We start from the raw sequence: 22265 nt of genomic DNA on the forward strand, positions 1-22265 counted from the left end.
CAAAATAAAAGCCCTTCACCTCTTTGCAGAACTCGATCGTGACAGTAGTGCAAAATAACACTGTTTCAAAGATATGACTCATTAGAAGAAAGAGACGAAAGCTGGATTTCTGTGATCATTAACATATTCAGCAGAAGTTGCTATTTTAGTGTATTTAATCATCAATCATGGTTTTATAGTTTGAAATGTTTTTGATAATATCACAATTTTAAGCTTCGTTTTGGCTGCTTTTTTTTACGGAAATGTTCGTCACTCATGATGAGTTCAAGGACCGTCGGAAATATTGAGCCATCTAATGGCAGTGGGTTACTCTTTACAGCGGCCTAGTGTCTGCGTGCCTCCCCGTCCCTCACAGGGTTACAGGTTGCTTTACATCTTTTTAGGGTAAAGAGGCAAGAGCAGTGTTGTCGGGGTCAAAGGTCGGCCCCCGTCAGGCGGAGCAGGAGACGGCGGAACCGTCTCTCATTAGAACGTCCAAACTGGTAAAAGACCGTTTTTAAGTTGGAACATTCTGGACAAAATACAAAATGCTTCCTCTCCCCTTCGATCCAGTGGCTCTGAACCTCGGTGAAGCTTCGTCTTTCTATCACGTCCCAGCTGGGAGACTCTTTGACAGCAGGCGTTGCCGTGGATACAGATGTGTGTGATGTTAAAGCTGCACTCTGTGTCTCTGTCTCTGATTGTCATTTCCGTCTTTCTGTGATGTTTTTCTTCCTTATTACGGTAAGCTGCCGCCCTCCTGGAGCCGGTGCGCGGGTCAAAGGTCATTTTGACCTCGCAAGAAATTAATTCTACATGGCTCATTTTTCCCCCCCCCAAAAAAATAAGCATGAACTTTCTAGAATGAGCGATGAAACGAAGCCGTGACGCTGCCTCTGCTTCCGCGCAAGGACTTTTATTTTGTAGTAAAGCAGCCAAAACTGCTGCAGCGTTCAGCGCCAAGAAGCCCGTCGTCCCTCAGCACCGCGGTCGTCATAGCGATGGAAACGCTGACATCAGCGGGATTCCCCTCCTCACAGACAGACGGTTGGTTCCAGGTCTTTCTTGTGTGGACTTGTGTCTCCGGGCAGTGAAGAGCACGAGCACACCTGTGCTGATGTCATCCTCCTGCCGCCATGATGTCATCCGCTCGCCGAGGAATGACACGGATGAAATCTGTTGACGTGAAGAGTCAGAGTGTCACGAAGATGTGTGTATAATAATATGTATAAACACATATACACGTATATATATACGTACAGGAGAAGAAAAATCAATATAAATCCAAACGTATATAAATCGGCTTCCTCCTCATTCTCAAACTTCTCCTCCTCCTCCTCAGCTGGAGGAGGATTATCTGCTGGGGGGTATTATTCTCTGCCATTAGAGGGATTCCCCTCTTCTGGTTCGGCGGCTGATTGCAGACGGTTGTCCTTCTTTCTTTTTAACGTTTCAGGTCAGTAGCCCCCGTCTCCTCGTCGGTTTGTGTGCTTTTCAGTAGATGAGAGGATGAGAAAGGACGAGAAAGGATGAGAAAGGATGCAGGACGTCTAGTGTCGCAGGTCTTCTTTGTTTGAATCGTTCTGGGATTATTATTATTATCATTAGAGGTTAATCCCACAAATGAACGGCTTTTATATTTCTCAAAAATCAACTCACATTATTGTGGAAGAAAAATCACGTTTAGTTCTCAGAACTGTTTTTGTTCCTCAATTTCAAAATCATTGGTTTATTTAGTTTATTTTGAGACTCTTTGTCTTCGTCCAACGATACATTGAGAATAAAACTGTGATGTATCTGTTAATGAAGATATTAAAGGTGTAGAATGGAGGAGGGGGGGGGGGGGGGGCACGTGTGGGGGGGGGGTCCCGTCAACATTCCTCCACGCCGCGGCGGGTCGGGTCGGCGCTGCCTCTCCGACCATCAACAGATTACTGCAGTGGCCCCGAGTGCTGGAGGCCATCTGCACCCGCTGCTGGGGGGAGGGGGGCGGGGGGGAGGGGCAGCAGATGCTCCAGTGGGGCAGAAGGGCTGCAGAGACGCAACGTTCCACCCCCACAAAGGAAGGAAGGAAGGAAGCGTTCTACCTCAGTCACTCGGCCACTAGCTGCCTAGATCACTTGCTGCCTAGATCCCTAGCTCCCTCACTAGCTCCCTAGATCCCTAGCTCCCTCACTAGCTACCTCACTAGCTTCCTAGAAACAAACCCTTCTGTGTTTTTTTCTGTGCATTTTTGTTCAAACAGTTTCATTTCTTGAATATTTGTCTTCACTCACTTTTGTTCCTTCCATCAAAGTGCGACGTGACGACTGACATCTGCCGCCGTGTCGGCTAATTGTAGGTGTGTGAACGAAAGGGGGGGGGGGGGCGGGGGGGCTCCTGTCTGGGCCGCAGCTTGGTGAAATTACAAGGCAGAGGGCTTTCCTCCTCCTCCGGCCTGCAGGCTGAGGATGATGGGGGGGGGGGGGACCGTTCTCACAGTGATTCTCAGCAGAAATAAAAGGAACGTTTTTGCGTGAAATCACAGTTTTTCTTTTTTCTCGCTTCCGACTCGTTCTGATGTTTGGGTTTACAGCTGAGTGAGTTACGCCCCCCCACCTTAACGTGTAATGATGTGTGTGTGTGTGTGTGCGCGTGTGTGTGTGTGTGAAGGGAAAGTGTGTCGGGCTCCTTGGTGTCAATAGTTCGTCTCTCAGCGTGACGTTGACTCAGCTGATCTCAGGTCAAGACGGATCCAATCTGTTGGTTTACACATTACATTTAATAAAGTTCTTTCTCTGCAGTTATTTAGACAATAGATAATCCCCCCCCCCCCCCCCCCATCGTAGTTTATGGAGATTTGCAGTTTCTCTTGTTGACCTTTTGACTTTTCTCACTATAGTGTGTGTGTGTGTGTGTGTGTGTGTGTGTGTGTGTGTGTGTGTGGAGACAATGGGAGAGGTTTTTTTTGGGGGGGGGGGTGTTTAAACAGGGATAATTGACTCATGACTATTTATTTTTTCACGCACTTACAACTGTAAAGGTCTGATTTTATTTCACCTAAAATAAACTTGCAATAAAATGAGATAAAAAAGAAGATAAAAAAGAAGATAAAGCTTCATTAGCAGTAATTCACCAGAAATCTTCTCTCTGCAGCTTCTGAACCTTTTGTGACCTGGGGAGATGAAGGGGGGGGGTGGAGGTTTAAACAATGTTACATTTGGATATATTGCAGAAATCTATGATGAAGACATTTTGATTGAGTGTTTGACGTGCATATTTAAATATACCCCCCCCTCTTTAACAGCGGTGTCCGACCTGGACGTGGAGAGCAAGCTGACGTCACACTACCGATCCCCGTGGCTGCTGCAGAGGAACGCCTTCCGGCCCTCCACCCGTCCGCCATGTGTGGCGGACCTCCACAGGCAGGCCAGCCTCAGTCTGTGGGCCCCCCACCGAGGTGAGACACCCCCCCCCCCCCATCACTAACTTATCCCTCCTGTCTGGCATGGTGGGGCCGCTCTGACCTCTAGTGGACGTTTGCAGCTGCTGCGGCACACGAGGAGCCTCCAGCTCCGGGTGCTGAAACGTGGTTTTGTGGCTCAGATTAAAGTGACGTGTGAAAGTGTGACTTCTGAATGACGTCTCACCGCCGCTGCCCCCCCCCCCCCCCCCCCCCCCCCCCGTGACTCCGTTTCCATGGCAATGAGACGTTTCATTCACGCGGTCCTCTCCCCCCCCCCTCAGGTCACCAGAGGAGACGGTCGGGCAGCAGAGAGCGCAGAGTCACCATCGCCATGCCGGCGTCGCCCCCCTCCCCCGTCGCCCGGCAACGCAGCGTCACGGATCTCTCCGCGGTGCGTTCGAACATTCCTCATATCAACATTCTCACAACACAGAAGTCACATTTTATTTACTATTTCTATTATTATTATTCTTTGTTATTACTTTTACTTTTTGTCCTTTTTTCATCTGAACTAAAAGTGCATCAATAAAACCAGGATTAAAAGGAGTTTATCACAATTTGTCCCCAAATATTCTGGGGGGGGGCAGGAACCACAGTTGTGGCAGCAGCCCCGGTTGCCCCCTGTCCCCTGTCCCGTGTCCTTGAGCAAGACACCAAACCCCTAACTGCTACCTGCTCCCACTGAGGGTCACATGCAGACAACAATTTCCCCACGGGGATCAATAAAGGATCATTTGTTCTAGTTCGTCGGGATTAAAACCCTCCGCTGGAATGAATTTTTTTAATCCTATTTATAATCTTGATTTGATGACGTTGTCTCAGCTGCACTCCGAGAGGCTTGGTCATCTCAAACGGGCCCCCACACGCCTTCCCCCCCCGTGTTGTTGTTGTTGTTATTTGTATGCGTCTCTATGTAACAGACCTCCATGTTCATTTGGTTTTTGTCCCTTTTTTTTGTTTTTGCCCCGTGCTTCAGTTCGAATCCACCCGCTCCTCCTCCCCCACCGAATGCTGCCGCTTTTCTCCCTGGAGCAGAAAGGTAGTGGTCCCCTCCCCCCTCCCCCCCCCCCCCTCCAGCACTTTATTGACCTCTCCTCTCTGTTCGACTCCTTCCAGCCTCTTTTGAAGTGCATGCTCCTCTCGGGTCGTCAGCTTCCTGCTCCGACCTGTGATGTCACATGACGGCGCTCCCCATGACCCTGTGTGTGCATTTGTGTGTGTGTGTGGCACGGTCACACTTAAAGTTGGGGGGGCGTCGGCTTCCTGGAGCTCGCTCCTGTTATTACCCATGATCCCTCTGGGGCTGCACCCACCTGTCAGAGAGCTGACAAGTTTCTGTCTGCCTGCCGTTAATTTACGTTTGATGCCTGCTCGTTTCCTTTCCTTCATGCTTCCTCTGCCCTTGAATCACATCAGCTGTAAATTCTCTCTTTTGGTGTTTTTTTTTCTTCCTGGTTGGGAGAAGTTTCCAAGGAAACCACTTTCTTTTGTGGCCTTTATTTTTGTGTCTGGGTCTCATTGGTCTGCTGGGACCGGAGAGAACAAAAGGCTGCAGAGCTGGCTTTAAATGGGCGGGGGGGGGGGGGGGGGGGGGTCTGGGAACCAGTTCAGCCTGAGAGTCACTCCCACTTCACATGTTCTTCTCTGTGGGAACATCAAGGTAAGAAGTTAATAACGGACTAAATCGATTTATTGTGGGTGATGGGTAACCAGGGGTTTAAGTCTGAGCTGGTCCTGATGGGGGGGGTGGGGGGGATTATTCCCACTCTGATATTTCCAGAGACTCGTAAGTTTGAGCTGAGTTGTGATTGGAAATGACAGATTGTCTCTTATAATTCCCGTTAAAGTTCAGTTGGTTTCATCAATTGTTAATCCTCTTTAGATTTCACCCTTTGTGGATTTGATTTCTTTGGGCTTTGAATCTGCACTTTCTGTGTCTCTAAAGCATGCTCCTGTTTTATTCTCATTTGCAACGAATCCAAAGTGAAACTCAGCTTCTAGAAGAGTTAGTGCATCGGTTAATAAAACGTTATCATCATCTCACTACCAGACACCCCCCCCCCCTTCTCTCTGACGCTGAGTTTCATCCCTTTTCATTGTTTCCCTGCCTGACGCCCTCTGACAAAAATCTCCATGTGTTGCAGGCCGTGACCTTTGACCCCGACTCCGACGAGGTGGCCCTGGGCCACCGGCCCAAGTTCCCTGTCCCCAACACCCCCTCCACCCTGGACAAGCAGACCAACTGGTCCAGAGCGCTGCCGCTGCCCACCCCCGAGGAGCGGATGAAAAGCAGCTCGCAGGTCGTCAGCTCGTGCCTCATCCCCATCAACGTGACGGGTAAATCCAACGCACCGCTACCCCCCTTTAGCACCGCTAGCCTCCCTTTGGCACCGCTAGCCTCCCTTTGGCACCGCTAGCCCCCCTTTAGCACCACTAGCCTCCCTTTGGCACCGCTAGCCTCCCTTTGGCACCGCTAGCCTACCTTTAGCACCGCTAGCCTCCCTTTAGCACCGCTAGCCTCCCTCCGCACCGCTAGCCTCCCTTTTGCACGGCTTGCCTCCCTTTAGCACCGCTAGCCTCCCTTTAGCACCGCTAGCCTCCCTTTGGCACCGCTAGCCTCCCTTTAGCACCGCTAGCCTCCCTTTAGCACCGCTAGCCTCCCTCCGCACCGCTAGCCTTCCTTTAGCACCGCTAGCCTCCCTTTAGCACCGCTTGCCTCCCTTTAGCACCGCTTGCCTCCCTTTAGCACCGCTAGCCTCCCTCCGCACCGCTAGCCTCCCTTTAGCACCCCTAGCCTTCCTTTAGCACCGCTAGCCTCCCTTTGGCACCGCTAGCCTCCCTTTAGCACCGCTAGCCTCCCTTTGGCACCGCTAGCCTCCCTTTAGTACCGCTAGCCTTCCTTTAGCACCGCTAGCCTCCCTTTAGCAATGCCTAGCCTCCCTTTGGCTGTGCTTAAAGGTCACAGGGTCACATTTCTGGGGTTAATTCTGCAATTAAGTGAATATTTTGCAGGATATTCAACCTTTGGTTCTTTATTCTGCATATCATACATGAGTTCTTAATTTACATATTGTATGAAGGTAATAAAGTTAGCATGAATATTAAGTTTACATCCCTGGCGATTAGTCTTTTTGATTCTTTACAGTTTGTTTTGTCCGTTTCCCTTCTGCCTTTTTGCAGAATAATGCAGCGCCGTTCTTCCAAAGGTCAAGTTAAGCCAATCTGTCCCTAGCTACACGGACGTATTCATGTCAGTGTGGAACTGCCCTGAGTGGAAAAATAAATTCCCTTTTTCAGGGAGGCGGCATTATTGTGTTCTAAACATTATATTCTACCGACTATAAACATCGTCATTTGGCACAAATTCCTGCAGAATCGCTCCGTAAACACGTTCATTGAATTGCCTTCTTGTTTGAAAGGCAAATACAAAAGTGATTCACTTAAAAAAACTATGAGGCAAAAAAAGATAAAACAATGAAAAACTGATTGCAACATTAAAAACAGACATTAAAACAATAACTAAAGATGTTGTGCTTTTAGCCACGATCAGCAGAACCTCTCACGAGCCTCCGCTTGACTTCTCGCTCCCCCCGAATGCCAATTAGTTCCCTCCGGCCGGCTGGAGAAGGGATTCACTCACCGAGTCAAAAGAAGAGTTGTAGGACTCGCATCGTAGGCAAATTGCAGCCATCGCCATGGCGCCGAAGAAAAAGGCCTGACCCGCCGTCACATGGCTGGGGAGGAGGAGGAGGAAGCGGCTCATCAGAGATTCCTCTGACGTCTCCTCCCTTGTTCGCAGGCGTCGGCTTCGACAGAGACGCCAGTGTGCGCTGCTCGCTGGTCCACTCGCAGTCGGTGCTCCAGAGGAAGAGGAAGCTGCGGAGGAGGAGGACGGTCGCCGGCGTCCCCCGGCAGGTGCAGCGAGATCCGGGTACGCGACGAAGACCTTTCACCAGTCTAACTCTCAGTAAGAAGAAGAAAAGTCCTTTTCATAGGTTTGATTGTTACGATGACCGATCATTGAGTCGTTTGGTTTGATAATAATCTTCTTTGAAGTGAACGTGAGACGAGTTGCGTTATTTTTGGGACGTTTCATGCTTTTTTTAGCCAAGAGACAGAAGAGAGATGACGAGATGATACGGGGTGAGAATAGATGTAAAGATGGAGGAGAGTTATTATAAGAAACAAGGTAATGAGTTCAATGAATGGAAAGGTCGTGCAGCTCATGTTACGTTGCGTTCCACAGACTCCGACGACTCCCCCGGCTCCAGAGAGCGCGCGGCGATCGTTCGCGGCCCGGGCGCCGCGACCCACGGCGAGGAGCTGGACGCCCACCTCGGCACCCGAGACTCCGGCTGCCAGACCGAAGACTTCCTGATCTCGGGAGCCCCGTCTCGGAGGAGGGTCCGGTCCCAGAGGGGCCAGGCCGTCGCCCTCTCCCACTCGGCGGGCGACATCCTGTTGCTGTCGGCAGACGCCGACGCCATGATCCACGGGCCCGTGGGCGGGCGCCTGCGCACCCGCAGTCTGCCCCGGGACGGCGCTAGGGCGGTGCGGGACGGACACAGCGAGGAGGAGGACGAGGAGGAGGAGGAGGACTTCGCGGAGGACTTCCTGCCCGGACCCGGGGAGCTGATCCTGGCGGACGGAGGGGAGGGCTCTAACCACCGGGCCGCCTCCGACCGCCAGCTGGGCCTGAAGTACAAGCAGCTGGCGGAGAGCCCGGAGCGCGGCTGGATGGAGAGGACCAGGAAGGCCGGCATGGGCAGCTGCGAGATCTCGTCCAGCTCGGACACCTTCAGCAGCCCCGTCCACTCCGTCTCGGCCGCGGGAGTCCAGCTGGACCACAAGGACGACCACCAGTCCTCCAGCGGGAACTGGAGCGGCAGCAGCTCCACCTGCCCCTCGCAGACCTCGGAGACGATCGCCCCCGCGGCCTCGCCGCCGCTGACGGGCTCCTCGCACTGCGACTCCGAGCTCTCGCTGAACGCCGGCTTCCTGCTGGACCACCTCCAGGGTCTCCGGACCCAGCGGGCGGGCTCCTTCTCCTCCGCCGCCATGGACATACTGGAGGAGGCCGGGGACGGCGCCGCCATGGAGGGCGACTGGAGCTACCCGGACGCGGGGCCCCGGCGGCCCCGGGACTTCAGCCCCGAGCCGGGCCGCGACGCGGAGAGCAGCCTGGGCTGCCCCAGCTTCACCAGCATGGCCACCTGCGAGAGCAGCTTCTCCGACAGGCCGCCGTCGGAGAAGGCGGACGCCGTCTCGCACTACTCCGTGGACACCGAGGGCTACTTCACCTCCATGCACTTTGACTGCGGCATCAAGGGAAGCCGCAGCTTCTCCTACGGCTGCGCGACCCCCGGCTCCGACTCGGACTTCGGCGGCCACGCCAGCCTGGGGAGGCGCTGCCTCTCCTTGAGGAAGCCGAAGGCGAAGCCGTGTCCGCCGAAGAGGAGCTCGTCCTTGAGGAAGCTCTGCGGCGGCGGACGCGCCCTCGACCGGGCGGAACCGAGGGCGTCCTCCAGGGAGCGGAGGCTGCAGCTGGCGCTGTCCGACCCCTCGCTCGTCAGAGAGCCCCTGGAGGTCTGGGGCGTCGGGGGCTCGGCCGACCCGCCCGACCTGGGGGTCTTCGGCGGCACGGACGCGCGGTCGTTCAAGGACGAGGGCGCGGTGCAGTCGGACTACGCCGACCTGTGGCTCCTGAACGATTTGAAGTCCAGCGACCCGTACCGGTCGCTGTCCAACTCCAGCACGGCCACGGGCACCACCGTCATCGAGTGCGTCAAGGCGCAGGAGAGCTCCGAGTCGCAGGCCTCCCGCCCCACCTCCCCTTCCCCCCCCTCGACGGAGGGGGACCTGAAGCTGGCGGGCCTGGCCAGCCCGTCCAGCGGGTACTCCAGCCAGTCGGAGACGCCGACCTCCTCCGTCCCCGGCGCCTTCTTCCCCCGGCCGCCGTCGCCGGCCAGCGGCAGGAGGAAGCCGAAGGTCCCCGAGAGGAAGTCGTCTCTCTCGGCGGTGTCGCTGCAGCCGCCGCCCCCCCCGCCCCCCTCCTCCGGCAGGGACCTGGAGCTGCCCATAATCCCCCCCTCCCACCTCGACTTGACTGTCAAGTCACCGGCCTGCAGGGCCCCGATTCAAATGCCGCAGCAAAACAAGCACAGAGCCCCGGTGTCGCCCGGACCCGCCCCCCCCATGCTCATCACAGCCACGGCGCTGCACTCGGTCCGGCTCCGACCCGTCGGCAAGGGCCGCGGGGGGCGCCGCGAGGACGGAGCCGAGGACTCGACCGACGCACTCAGGAGCCCCTGGCGCCTTTGCCGCCCGCCCTCCGAGGGCTCGTGTGAATCCGCGTTCACCTCCAACGAAGAGCTCTCGGGCGGAGAGGGTCACGGCGAGGCGAGGGGGGGGCGGGATGAGGAGGCCTCGACAGAGGCGATGTCTGGGCCGCGGCCGGAGGAGGAGGAGGAGGAAGTCAACGGATATGCAGGAGAGACGGATGAAACACCCGAGGCTTCACAGCTGCAAGGGAGTGAAGAAGCAGAAGAAGGAGAAGCAGCATCTCTATCTCACGAAGTTCCCGCAACTGAGGGCCAATCAGACGCCCCGGAAAGGAGTCCAACCGGCGATGAAGGCAGCGTAGAGGAGGAAGAGCGTGAGTCGGCCCAAAGCTCCTCTCGGGGCTCCACAGGCGGGGACGAGGAGCGCTTCAGCAAAGGTACCTTCACACCGAGGGCTTTTCAATGTTCGTGGTCGAGTCCCGCAGACCTTTCACAGCGTTCGTCGGTTACTCATCTTGTCTTAAAAAAGGCGTTTTACTGGAATGTTTGTAGCCCTTTAAACGTGACGACCTGCCCGTCCTCCGGTCGGTCCTCGTTTACGAGATGAAGTACCGCTGACTTCCATCTATTCGACCGTCTTCCAGTTTAAGAAGACGGTCAATTCGTCAATTCCGGACCGCTTTAAAAGCACCGTTCACCTCATTGGTCACTTAGACATGAAAGATTCCAAAAGTACCGTTTAAGTTTGACCTCATCGCTTTGTCTTCAAGAAACACCATCAGTGTGTGTGTGTGTGTGTGTGTGATGTGTTCTAATGTGGATCTGTGTGCACAGACTCCACGTCCTGCGCGGCGTCTCCCTCCAGTGACGACTCCGTGTTTCTGTCCCCCGCCAAGGCTCGGACCACCGAGGACCTGTTCGCCATGATTCACAGGTAGGCGCTGTGGCTGCCGGCCTCTTTTCCGCCCCCCCTCCCCGGTTTCACAGAGAGTCTTGATTTGGATTTGTCTCGTCCTCAGGTCCAAAAGGAAAGTGTTGGGCAGGAAGGATTCCGCCGAGCACACGGCGAGGAACCGCCTCGGTGCCGCGTCGGGGTCCACGCCGCCCGGCAGCACCGGAGGCTCCCCGGTCCCTCCGGTGTCGCCCCCCTCCTCCTCCTCCTCGCCCTCCTCTCCCGCCGCCGCCCTGACCCCGCCGAGCCTACACCGGGTCTCCGGACCCATCTACAGGAGCGCCAAGAGGTCCAGCACCTCCAACGAGGAGTTCAAGCTGCTGCTGCTGAAGAAGGGCAGCCGCTCCGAGTCGAGCTACCGCATGTCGGCCGCGGAGATCCTCAAAAGTCCCGTCGCTCCCAAGTCCGCGCCGGACTCCCCGGCGGAGTCGCCGGGGCCCAGCACCGACCCCGACTCGCCCCCGCGTCGGCAGAACCAGTCGGGTCCGGATCGTCTCTCCAGCCCTTACCCCGGGGCCAACGCCGAGGGCTTCTCCCCGAAAACCTTCGCCCTGTCCCCCGCCTCCAGGCAGAGCCGCCCCAGAATCCCGCCGCCCGCCAGCAGCAGCCGCTACAGCGCCCGCGGGCGACTGTACCCGGCGCCCATGCAGGCCATCTCCGAGGGCGAGGCGGAGAACTCGGACGGAAGTCCTCACGACGACCGCTCGCCACAGAGCTCCACGTAGGGAAAAGCAGACGAGTCGCGAGGTATGAGATTTAGTTTACAATGAACACAAACGGACCAGAATGAGTTCTAATATATATTTAATAAGTGTTTATAAATAATCCTAATTTGACTAATCATGGCTGGTTTTTGTAGATGTTTTTTGATTATTCTTTAAAACTATTTTATACACAGTTTGTCTAAAAACTACCCTTGTGATGTGCACACTCTGCAGTAAGGTAACTTGGGTTCAATTGCAGCTGCATTCTGTAGAAAAATAAGGATTGATGAGTACGAATGAAAAGCAAAATGTGCTTATGTCAGAGTCCTGCACGGGTCAGATCATAAAAACAAATCAACATCCACAGCCGGAAAAAGCAAATCCTAAATGAATAATAAAATAACTTCATACACGTGAGGCTCAGATATTATATTTTACAACAAAGGCCGGCTGCTTAGCTAGCTAGCTACGGAACAGTTAACTACTGAGCTCAGTCTACATTAATGTTAACATTTAACTTCTTGCTAACTAGCCGTTTTCCTGTTAAATACTTTATGCTAATGGGAAGTGATAACACATATCGCTAGCCTGTTTTGGTAATAAAAAAAACAGTATAAATTCTATAAATATGTGTTCACATGCGACAGATTCATGTGCATGCTAGCATTTAGCATAGGTACCAGCTACGTGTATGCTAACATTTAGCATCGGTACCAGCTATGTGTATTGCTAGCATTTAGCATAGGTACCAGCTACGTGTATGCTAGCATTTAGCATAAGTGCTAGCTATGTGAATGCTAGCAATTAGCATAAGTACATACATAGCACATACACCTGCGATCCTGGTTTTGAGTTTTGCGCAGTACGGAAATAAAATCAAGACAAAGTCTGACCCGTTGCAGGATTTTTATTGAGTTAGTTTATGGCACATTAGCTCTAAAGTCTTCCTTAAATCTTACTACAGCATATTAAAGTTCCACCTGCTGTCATATTCTCAGAGCTTTTATCTTGTACAACTAGAAGTATATTGAATTTGTAACAGTATGTATTCTGTGAATACATTAGACTCGCACAATTCCACTAATCATTTTCATACTCCCCAAACGATTGTCAGGAAAACTAAATGTGAAAGCCTCGATACATCTACTCACACAGATTGTATATTCAACTTTTAAAAGCGTATTGTAAATTAAATCAAAGATGTCACGCTATTACGATATTTTAATAAATTCTCATGCAATAAGAAAACCAAGGCCTAAAACACAGGAAGCACTAACTTGACAATCGTAGCAGGTGGCCAAGTGTTAACAGAGGAGGGCGAAAAAGTGATCAAAAGGTCTGAGGTTGTGAAGCCGAGAGCTGCAGAAGAACAAAGAGGTCATGTGTTTGTTTGTGGTTTGCTCGCTCGGTGTGTTCGTGAATTGTCGATGGAGGCGAGTGGGAAGTGTTCAGGGGGATCAGATCTGCCTTTTATTCCACTCTCGGGCCATTAGTGGCCTGTGTGAGGTTTCTGGGGGTTTTACGGAGGACGTCAGGAGTTCAACGTGGAGCTGGTTGATCATCTGTGATGAAACAGAAGCAAGTCCTGGATTTAGAGACGTGGTTTTATTCCCCATCAAAATACAACGAGCCCTGCTTTCTGTGTGCCAACAATCAGAAGATGTTTATTTTTATAACTAACACAGAAAATCCCTCTTGGTTGTTGGATGAACTCCTTTAATGCAATGAAATGCTGGTTTTATTAATAAGGTATTTTATTCAGATAGTTATTTTCAAATCAGAAACTTGTTGCAGAGACTAAGAGGCCAAGAACGACTCTACCGACATATTTTATATTCTTTTTAGGTCACAAGTTAATTGTATTGTTATCTCAAGAAAACAAACTTTGTACAAATGAAAGATGTTTGATGAGCAAAATATCCGTATTAATAGATGAATGAAGCCAATCAGCTGACACTAAAAAGTAAATTATCAAAAGATTCTATGTACTATATATAAAGCCTATATATATATTTAGATAGCTAGCAACAGACAGGTTTATTTAAAACATGGTTTTCACAAAGGATACAGATGAAATGCGTATATAGAAATTAGATTTCTTGGACAATATTTAAAGAAGCACAAACAAAAAGAAAATAGCAATTTCTTTATTAGATTTTTGTGTATTTCATCATGTGGTCGCTTACTGCTATTTATCCATTTGGATACTATCTGAAAAAGTCTGTCGAATGATGTCAGTAAATCACAGGTTAAAGTTTCATCTGCGTCATAAGATTTCAGAGGAAACAACATTTTCTCACGATCTCGTCTCGTTTTTTTTCCCTCGATGAGGAAAAAAAGTTAACTTGTGATCTCGAGATAACGCCGTTAAAAAGAACGAAAAAAAAAAACACTCTCGCTGCACCGAGCTGCTGGTCGATGGCGTTGAAAGGAGGTCGTCGGCTACACGTGTGTTTCTGGCGCCGCCGGTACTCCGTCACCATGGAGACGAGGGCGCTCCCTGTAAACACTGCGCTCCTCTCTGGCTCCACCCACGACGCCATTCCGAACGGTTCCTTCATCCTCTTCTTTTTGCACTGATGAAGTGACGTTTGCAGGAGATGCGTCCGTCTCTCGCTGCACCCGCAGATATTTATAGAGCTGTTCTAATAATATCTCCAGACTGGAAGGAGGCTTTTAGTGACTCGTTTGCAACAACACTCCAGAAGAAGGACGTCGGGTACTTTGTGCTTCTGTTGGCTATCCGCTTTGTCTTATTTTCTTTCTTTTTTTTTTTGTACAAATTTGTGAATACAATACTTTTTGGAAATGTCACAAAGTTTGAATTGTTTCTTATGTAAAAAAAAAAAAAAAAAGAAAAAAACATGTTTTCAAAGTTTACATTGATTTCCAACCTCTGTATATTTTTGAGCTGTGGAACACTTGGTCTTGTATTTATTTTTTAGGGAGCATTGTGGGAATCCCAAATTAAATCCTATCGAAGCCGAGCGCTAGCAAATGTGTAAAAGAAGATGAATAAATGTGACTGCCTTGAAAATGACTCATTTGAATGTGTGTTGTTCTTTACAGAACGTACATGAGGGAAGCATGTGATGATCTACTGCAACACAATACATTTGGCTAAAAGTAATGAAATACTTTTTACATCAAATATACCGTAACTGTATATAGAATCGAATGCAATGTTATTGATCAAACTTCCCAGAAGTATATGAATTATGTCTTTTTTACATTTGACCCTCTTCACCTGTAGTATCTGTAAGTCGGTCACGTGACAACTTCTCGTTAAAATGAGTTTGTTCTCACTCTGATCCAGAAGGTCCTGGTGGATTCTGAGGTTCTACAGCCGGCTTTGTTCATCATCCAGAGGCTCAGTAATGCATCATTTATTATTAAATAATGATGACAGTATTTTCTTATTTACGAGGAAATATAAAGAAACTTCCGATTCAAAAACGTTTAATACATGAACATTAGACCTTAGCAGAGGGCCTCATTAGTAGCATTTTTATCCGCATCCTGACTCGCAGATGGCAGCTGATTTAAGGTGTTCACTGAATGGTGTCCCTCAGATGGAGCCACAGAGGAATGCTGGGTAATTTAATGCAGATTGGCTGTGCATTACAATAAGGCCTCTTTGTGTGCCATCCAGAGAAATGGCTCTGATAGGGGAGTGGGACTTTAATGTTTGCTGAAGGGAGGGTGAGGGCGTTTATCTTCTCTTAACACGTATCATACACAGAGATGATGCACATCCTTCCTTACTTTGACTTTCTGTGTATTTGCGGTACAACAAAAAAAATTCTGCCCGAGCCAAGCGGCAACCCCCAGTTTTATGAAAAGGTAAATGTGTTAAAGCCGCATTCACTCTAGTGACCAAGAAGCAAAAATACATATGAAGTTGATCTTTCCTGTTTACTCATTTGACTCTAAATGGATCACAATCTACTAAATGAACATCACGTTGTGCTGAAGAAGACTAGAGACTGAGACCATAAACTCACGTTTAGATAAGTAGGGTCGTTTCCTCATAGACTTCCATAGGAGGCGTCGCCCCCTGGTGGTCACCACGCAGAGTGCAGCTTTATGACACGTGAGCTTTGGCTTCACTTTTCAGATCAGAAAGTTGCCACCTGGTTTGATGCGGAATGATTTTTTTGTATGCATGTGTTTAGAGAACAATAAAGTTCATCCTCAAATTCACATATACTATTACTTTGAAACGGGGCATTGCGTTTTTAATCGATAACAATGGGGAGGGTGTTGCCTTATTATAAAAAATCTAATCGGAAGTTCAGCCCATGATCCCGACCCCAGCAGTCCTCATGCTGTCTCTAAATGCAACGAGCATGCAACGCCTGCGCAGAAGATTCAATTATGTCAGCAGTTGGCCCGGTAATTCCAGGCCTGCTGCGTCCGACCCTCACAGCGCTCACTGCCTCTTTTCTACCTCCACCGACACGTCTCCACAGCCAGCTAACACACACTGAGCTTTGACTTATGTCCATCTCACATACGACCTGTTCACATCCACATGATTATATATATATATATATATATATATATATATATATATATATATATATATATGTCATTAAAATGACATATATTAGAGATTTAGAGATGCATGACTGATATTCCTGATTTCAGCTTTAATAATGTTTGTTAAAACACATTCAGTCTTAATCTGAGATTCATCTCCTCTTGTGAGCGATAGTGGAGGGGGGGGGGGGGGGGGGACACACCAAAGTCCCCACCAGGGTGCATTGTGAGGCTCATTACGCAGCATTAAACTGGAAACAATGAGGGGCCCCCGGGGGCCCCGAGGCAGCGCCCCGGGCTGGCTGGGACCGATACGGAGACCCAGGGGATCCGGTCTCTTCCTCAGAGTCTCATCCACAGCTGCCCGCCCCCCCCCCCCTCCTCTACTGATCTACTCTCACTACTGTCATCTTCTACTGTGGGAAAGCGTATATTTCCCTAGGTTGTTGGTTCATAACATTTCTGAGAATTAAAAACATTTAAATAAATCAGAGAGATTAAAACACATTAAAAAGATCATAGTGTGTGAAAATGATAATGAATGAAAAGTCATTCGTATTATTGTAAGAACAAAATAGCAGCATTTGTATTCATTTGTACCTCTTTGTTAACGTTGTCGTTGTTATTATTTACCATTTGTGCAGAGAGGGGGGGGAGAGGGAAGAGGGGGGGGAGAGGGAGGAGGGGGGGGGGGCGCGCTGACGGAGCTGCGCGCGCAGCTTCAGTCTGGAGTCGCTCGCTTGGTCGAGACCGCAATGAGCAGATAAATAAAAAGGCCGAACTATTCGTTCGAAGCTCGTCGGCGGAGGGGGGCAGCTGACGGTCCGGTCCGCTCGGTGAGCGAGTCCACGCGCGCGTTTCTGCCCCGATCCGGGGGGGTCGATGTCAGAATTAAAGGGCAGCGGATGAGACGGTGAGCCGAGGCTTTTCTTCCTCTTCTTCCTCTTCTTCCTCTGATATCTTCGTTAATTATTTAACTGGGAATCCTCCGTTTAGAGCATTTAAAAAGGAATTGAAGCCATTTAACACATTTAGACATGATTCGCGCGGATAGCTTATTTAAATTCATTTTTTAAATTATTATTAATGTGCACCGTAAAACGCGAACTTCAGAAAGAAACAAAAAGCATGTTTTGATTCAGCACGCGGACCCGCACCCCCCCGGACCCCCCCTCACGCGCTGCCAGATATTATAGCGTCTTTAATGGCAGCGTCACGCGCCCCAATGCCCTTCATGTCGCAGCCGTGCGCGTTCACGACGCACCGGGGGACGTGGGGGGACGTGGGGGGGAGGGAGGGGTCGTTATTGCACGAACACATCGGCTCATTGTACTTGTAGTACTACTAATACTACTCCTTGTACCAGTAGTACCAGGAGTATTGAATCCGTCTGGTATTAAACCACCTCCCGTGAAGCCGGCATGGTGGTGCGTTCAGGGCCCCTTGACAGCCTGGATTTATTGCTATATTGATTCGCCATCATCACATGTGAAGGGACCGAAATGGTGAGAGAAAACACCCCTAACTCCTGCAGAACCTCCCCCCCCCCCTCCCCCCTGCCCCCCCACACTCACCCCTCCCCCACCCGTGAGAGAATTAATGATAATCATACGGAAGAAGCCATTGTGTTTATTATTTAATGATGTTCAACACGCGTGTCTTCTCCGGCTCCCTATTGGCCAATGAGTGGCTTCATATAGATACATCGGTGTATTTTAGTGCTTCAATCACTCAAACATGATTCATCACTAAAAGCCGTGATCTCCATGGCAACCGGTCCACTTGATCGATGGATACATCATATATTGATCCAGAGGGAGACAGGGGCGTCCATTAGCCGATACGACATGTGACCCACACTGAGGAGAGAACGCGACGTCCTCAGCCTGAGCATAAGGCGCGGACGCGGTCGTCGTGGCGACGCATGTTGGTTTGTAGACCTGTTTGGACATCTGAATGTTGTTGGGTTTTTTTCCGTCAGTAACCAGGAAGTGACCACATTTGGAAGGTGGAGGAGTAACTTCGAGACATCGGATATGTCTTTAGTAGCGGACACACAGGGGTTCCACCACCACTGGTCTCTGTAACATTAAGAAAGGTGGAAATCTCTCTATAGAGGATCAGGTCTACACTGAGACAGGTTCACATAGAGGATCAGGTCTACACTGAGACAGGTTCACATAGAGGATCAGGTCTACACTGGGCCTGGTTCACATAGCGGATCAGGTCTACACTGGGCCTGGTTCACATAGAGGATCAGGTCTACACTGAGACTGGTTCACATAGCGGATCAGGTCTACACTGGGCCTGGTTCACATAGAGGATCAGGTCTACACTGAGCCTGGTTCACATAGAGGATCAGGTCTACACTGAGACAGGTTCACATAGAGGATCAGGTCTACACTGGGCCTGGTTCACATAGCGGATCAGGTCTACACTGAGCCTGGTTCACATAGAGGATCAGGTCTACACTGAGACAGGTTCACATAGAGGATCAGGTCTACACTGGGCCTGGTTCACATAGCGGATCAGGTCTACACTGGGCCTGGTTCACATAGAGGATCAGATCTACACTGGGCCTGGTTCACATAGCGGATCAGATCTACACTGGGCCTGGTTCACATAGAGGATCAGATCTACACTGGGCCTGGTTCACATAGAGGATCAGGTCTACACTGAGACAGGTTCACATAGCGGATCAGGTCTTGATGACCTTCCCTCCTTGTGAAACAGACAAAGCACAGAATGTAACTGGGGAAAGAAAAACAAAGCTGACGTGGGTCTCTATGTACTTTGGCTGACTCCCTGTCACATGATTCAAAGTAAGGAGGGGGTGGAGCGAGCAGTGAGGGGGGGGGGGCACACCCACCTGCTGGGAACCACCTGATCTGAAGGTTTCAGAGAAGATCACCAATGCTGCTTTTATCCCTTCAAAACAGAAAGTTATTTATTCTGTCTTCATCGGGCCGAACCATTGGAGCCTGTGATGGGGGGGCGGAGGGGGGGGGGGTTAGAAAGACTTCTTTCATACCGTTCGGCGATGCTTAATCGTGTCACAGAACTTGTGACCGTGTTATCAAGCAGGAAATGTCTTCCTGTTCCTGAAGGGCAGCAACACAGGGGTTAAAAATGTCCACACATCAGAAAGTGCATTAAGTAGAAAAGACACCAGAGTCCCTTCTGAGACACAGTGACCCTCAGAACAAAGCAAAATAACACCCAAACAAACACCGTCACTATGGAGACGAACCTCACACACTTCAGAAGGTCACATCACATTCCAGAGAGCAATTTCAGTAAATAAGGCGATTTACAACTTAACTTGGAGATAAAAGCCAGAAGCTGAAAAGACGCTTTTCATGCACGTGTTTGTATTCTGTGCCCCCCCCCCCCCACGTGTAAAACAGGGATGAGCTGGATCCCATCCTACAATGTGTGATCTAGGCTCCAGAACAATATCCTACCCGCCTGGGGGGGGGGGGGGCAGAGTCCTCTGTGGGGCAACCCGCCCGACACCACATGAAGGGTAAAGTTTCCCACTTTAAAGAGAGAATTGGAACAACATGTGTGCATTTAATTGAGTTTTGTTTGTGAGAAGGTTCACCGGCTAAAGCCCCGCCCACATGACGGATGCAGATGGATGGGGGGGGGGGGGGGGGGGTCGACAGGCAGAGCAGGCGGGACATGTGCCCTGCAGAGCAAAGCCAACACACCCGCATATTATTGTTAATAAAAGGGAGCATCTGTCCTGATGGACTATAACAAGGTCACTAACGAGGTCACTAATAAGGTCACTAATAAGGTCACTAACGAGGTCACGCCTCTCGTCTCCTTCAGGTGATTAAAGACGTTCGGCTCCACCTCGGTGCGAGAACGTTTCATGAGGCCACCAGGTGTCTCCTCCAAGTTCGCTTCCTTTTGATTATTCAGTTGGTGGGAAAATACAATGAATGAATCAACTTTTCTTAATTATTCCTAAATGTAAACGAAAAGCCGATACGAGAAGTAAACCTTTAGAAATGTATCCATCATATCTAATATTTATACTATAAGCGCTGTGCTTCCTGTGTTTGCAGGGCATCCTGGGAGAACAATGGCTGCCGCCCGCCAGTAGCACGCGGCGAGCGTCCCGACTGACTCCTCCAGCTGAACGATGGAGGGAGGCGCCGACGCGTCCGTCCCGCCCGAGGCGGGGGGAGGAGAGACCCCCGGTAGAGTGGAGGAGGGGGGAGCCGACCCCCTCGCTGCCGCCGCTCCCTGCGGCGCCAAAGGACCAACCGCCGCGGAGGCGGGGCCCCCCGCACCAACGCCGCCGCGTCCCGCCGCCGAGTCTCCGGGGGCCGTGGCGCTCAAAGTGGCGGCGGCGGTTTTGCGGCCCGTGTGCCTGGCGGACGGGCCGCTGATGCTGCCCGTCCACCTGCAGGTGGCCGGGGGCGCCGCGCCCCAGCTCGGCCCGATGGGGGCGGCGCCGTACCTGATCGCGAGCCAGAGCCCGGTGTCGCTGCCCTTGGTCCTGGACCAGCAGGTCCTCCAGCACGTGGGCCCCCCGGGGGTCCCGCAGGCCGCCGGCTGCCCCCAGCTGCAGGGCGGCGTCCTGTGCCCAAACCCGTTCGGCTCGCCGCCTCCGGCCGCCGACCAGAAGTCGGCGGGACAGACGCAGGACGCCAACCTGCTCTCACTCCTGCAGAATCCGGCGTTTGCCGCCATCTTGCAGGACCTCTTCCCCTCCCAGGCGGGCCCCGCCTACTTCCCGCTCCCTCCCCTGGCCCCCCCCTACGCCTCCCCCCTGGCCCCGCTGGTGCCCCCCGCCACGCTCCTGGTCCCCTACCCCGTCATCATCCCCCTGCCCGTCCCGCTGCCCGTCCCGCTGCCCGTCCCTGTCCCCGTCCCTGAGGACTCCAAAGGGGACATTTCCAAACCGGTTTGCACGGCGAGCAAAAGCACCCAGACGTCCCCGACTCGTCCCTCGTCTCCTCCGGCGCCGCGCAGGTGCGTCCCGCCGCCCCCCGATGACGGGGGACAGGCCCTGGACCTGTCTCTCAGGGCCTGCCCCGTCGAACCCAAACAGGAATACCCGAGTCCGCAGCAGGACGGCGTGCTGGACCTGTCGGTGCCGGCCGCCGCGAGGAAGCGGTGCGTCCACTCGAGCCGGGAGGACGCCGGCGGCTCGTCTCTGTCTCTGGGCGTCCAATGCGAGCAGAGCTTGGACTCCAAACCCCTGGGGGGCCTGGCCTCGCTCGCGTTCAGCCGGCAGCACAAGTGGGCGGCGGACAGCGGCGGAGGGCCGGGCCCCCCGGGCGCCACCGGGAACCCGGGGACAGTCGGCGCCTCGCCGGCGGCCAACGTGGTCGTCTCGGTGAAGGACGCCGTCCTCTGCGGGAAGATCAAGGGAACCTCGGGAGTGTCCACCAAGAACTTTTCCATCAAGCGGGACGACGGCGGCGGCTGTCAGGGGGGGGCGGCGGCGGCGGCGTCCCCCCACGAGGAACAGCACGACTCCGGCAAGAAGCCCCCCACCAAGAACCGGGCCGTCAGGCTGAAGAAGGTCGGCTCGCAGGAGATCCACTTCCTGCCCGTGAAGAAGCAGAGGCTCACGGCGCTGCTCCCCAGGAAGTGAGGGGCTTCGAGGACACGCCCACAGCGGGACGTCCCCACTAACTGTCCCTCTGAAGACCGTCTTTCGGACATCAGAGCGGTGAAGACGCTCCTGGTTTTCCACTTGGAGACCTTCAGGGAGCCGGATGGACCCGGGGGCCCGCCCCTCGGCTCTGATTGGTCCGGCGCTGCAGCGCCCGCCGTCCACGGATAGGACGCACGTGGGGACTCTTTGACTCAGTCGTCCACGTGGGACAAACACCTGGAGCCTTTTTAATGTTGATTTCCCTTTTTAAGCGTGTTAGAAGTGGTTTGGTGTCTTTAGGGGTGTTTGAGTGCACTTTGTCAGTTTAGATACAGGACGACCTGCTTTTATTTATACACTTTATAGCTTAGATTCCTCACTAATTTATTCACTGTGCAACAGTTATTTATACCATGTGACGCCTGAAGCTGCAGCTCCTTTTTCACTTTTACATGAGATGGAAAAGAGTCAAATGCTTTCTGTACAGTTTGTGCTTTTTTTTATATGGAACTAAAAGTCTCAGAGGTTCTCCGATGTGTTTGTGTGGAACTCGTTTGAAATGAGGAAGAAAATGAATTTACTCATTTAATAAATAAATAAATGCAATTAAAACCCTCTATTGGGCCTTGAATTTAATAATATAAAATCCTCTCGGATGGAAACCGAGTGACTGAAATAAATCCATCCTTTGAGTGAGTGAGAGAAAACACATGTCTTTAGTTTTTGGGAGGTTTATAAAAAA

General features: G+C 51.7%; 2 protein-coding genes across 3 annotated transcripts in view; both read left to right on the forward strand.

The window, feature by feature from the left end:
* The window catches only part of nhsa (Nance-Horan syndrome a (congenital cataracts and dental anomalies)), a 26486-nt gene extending 12085 nt beyond the window's left edge, over window positions 1-14401 (forward strand). The window contains exons 2-9 of one of the 2 annotated variants that reach the window (XM_037469950.2): window positions 3266-3418; window positions 3706-3815; window positions 4401-4463; window positions 5569-5761; window positions 7224-7355; window positions 7671-10142; window positions 10540-10639; window positions 10725-14401. In XM_037469950.2, coding sequence (XP_037325847.2) covers window positions 3266-3418; window positions 3706-3815; window positions 4401-4463; window positions 5569-5761; window positions 7224-7355; window positions 7671-10142; window positions 10540-10639; window positions 10725-11382 — 3881 coding nt within the window. In that variant the 3' untranslated portion in view covers window positions 11383-14401. Of the gene's footprint in view, window positions 1-3265; window positions 3419-3705; window positions 3816-4400; window positions 4464-5568; window positions 5762-7223; window positions 7392-7670; window positions 10143-10539; window positions 10640-10724 lie in introns of both variants that reach the window. The other variant, XM_037469951.2, reaches the window with a different exon arrangement.
* Window positions 14402-16605: 2204 nt separating this feature from the next.
* Window positions 16606-22263, forward strand: zmp:0000001174 (retinoic acid-induced protein 2). The gene is made up of 2 exons (XM_037470023.2): window positions 16606-16816; window positions 19980-22263. The coding sequence occupies exon 2, from the start codon at window positions 20057-20059 to the stop codon at window positions 21518-21520; it is 1464 nt and encodes a 487-aa protein (XP_037325920.2). The 5' UTR covers window positions 16606-16816; window positions 19980-20056; the 3' UTR covers window positions 21521-22263.
* The last annotated feature ends 2 nt before the right edge of the window (window positions 22264-22265 follow it).

This window comes from Pungitius pungitius, chromosome 7, assembly GCF_949316345.1.
Source record: "Pungitius pungitius chromosome 7, fPunPun2.1, whole genome shotgun sequence".
NCBI classification, from domain to species: domain Eukaryota; kingdom Metazoa; phylum Chordata; class Actinopteri; order Perciformes; family Gasterosteidae; genus Pungitius; species Pungitius pungitius.

Bases quoted from the DNA above. Each gene is read 5' to 3' on its own strand.
- zmp:0000001174 (XM_037470023.2), top strand. From the start codon at position 20,057: ATGGAGGGAGGCGCCGACGCGTCCGTCCCGCCCGAGGCGGGGGGAGGA.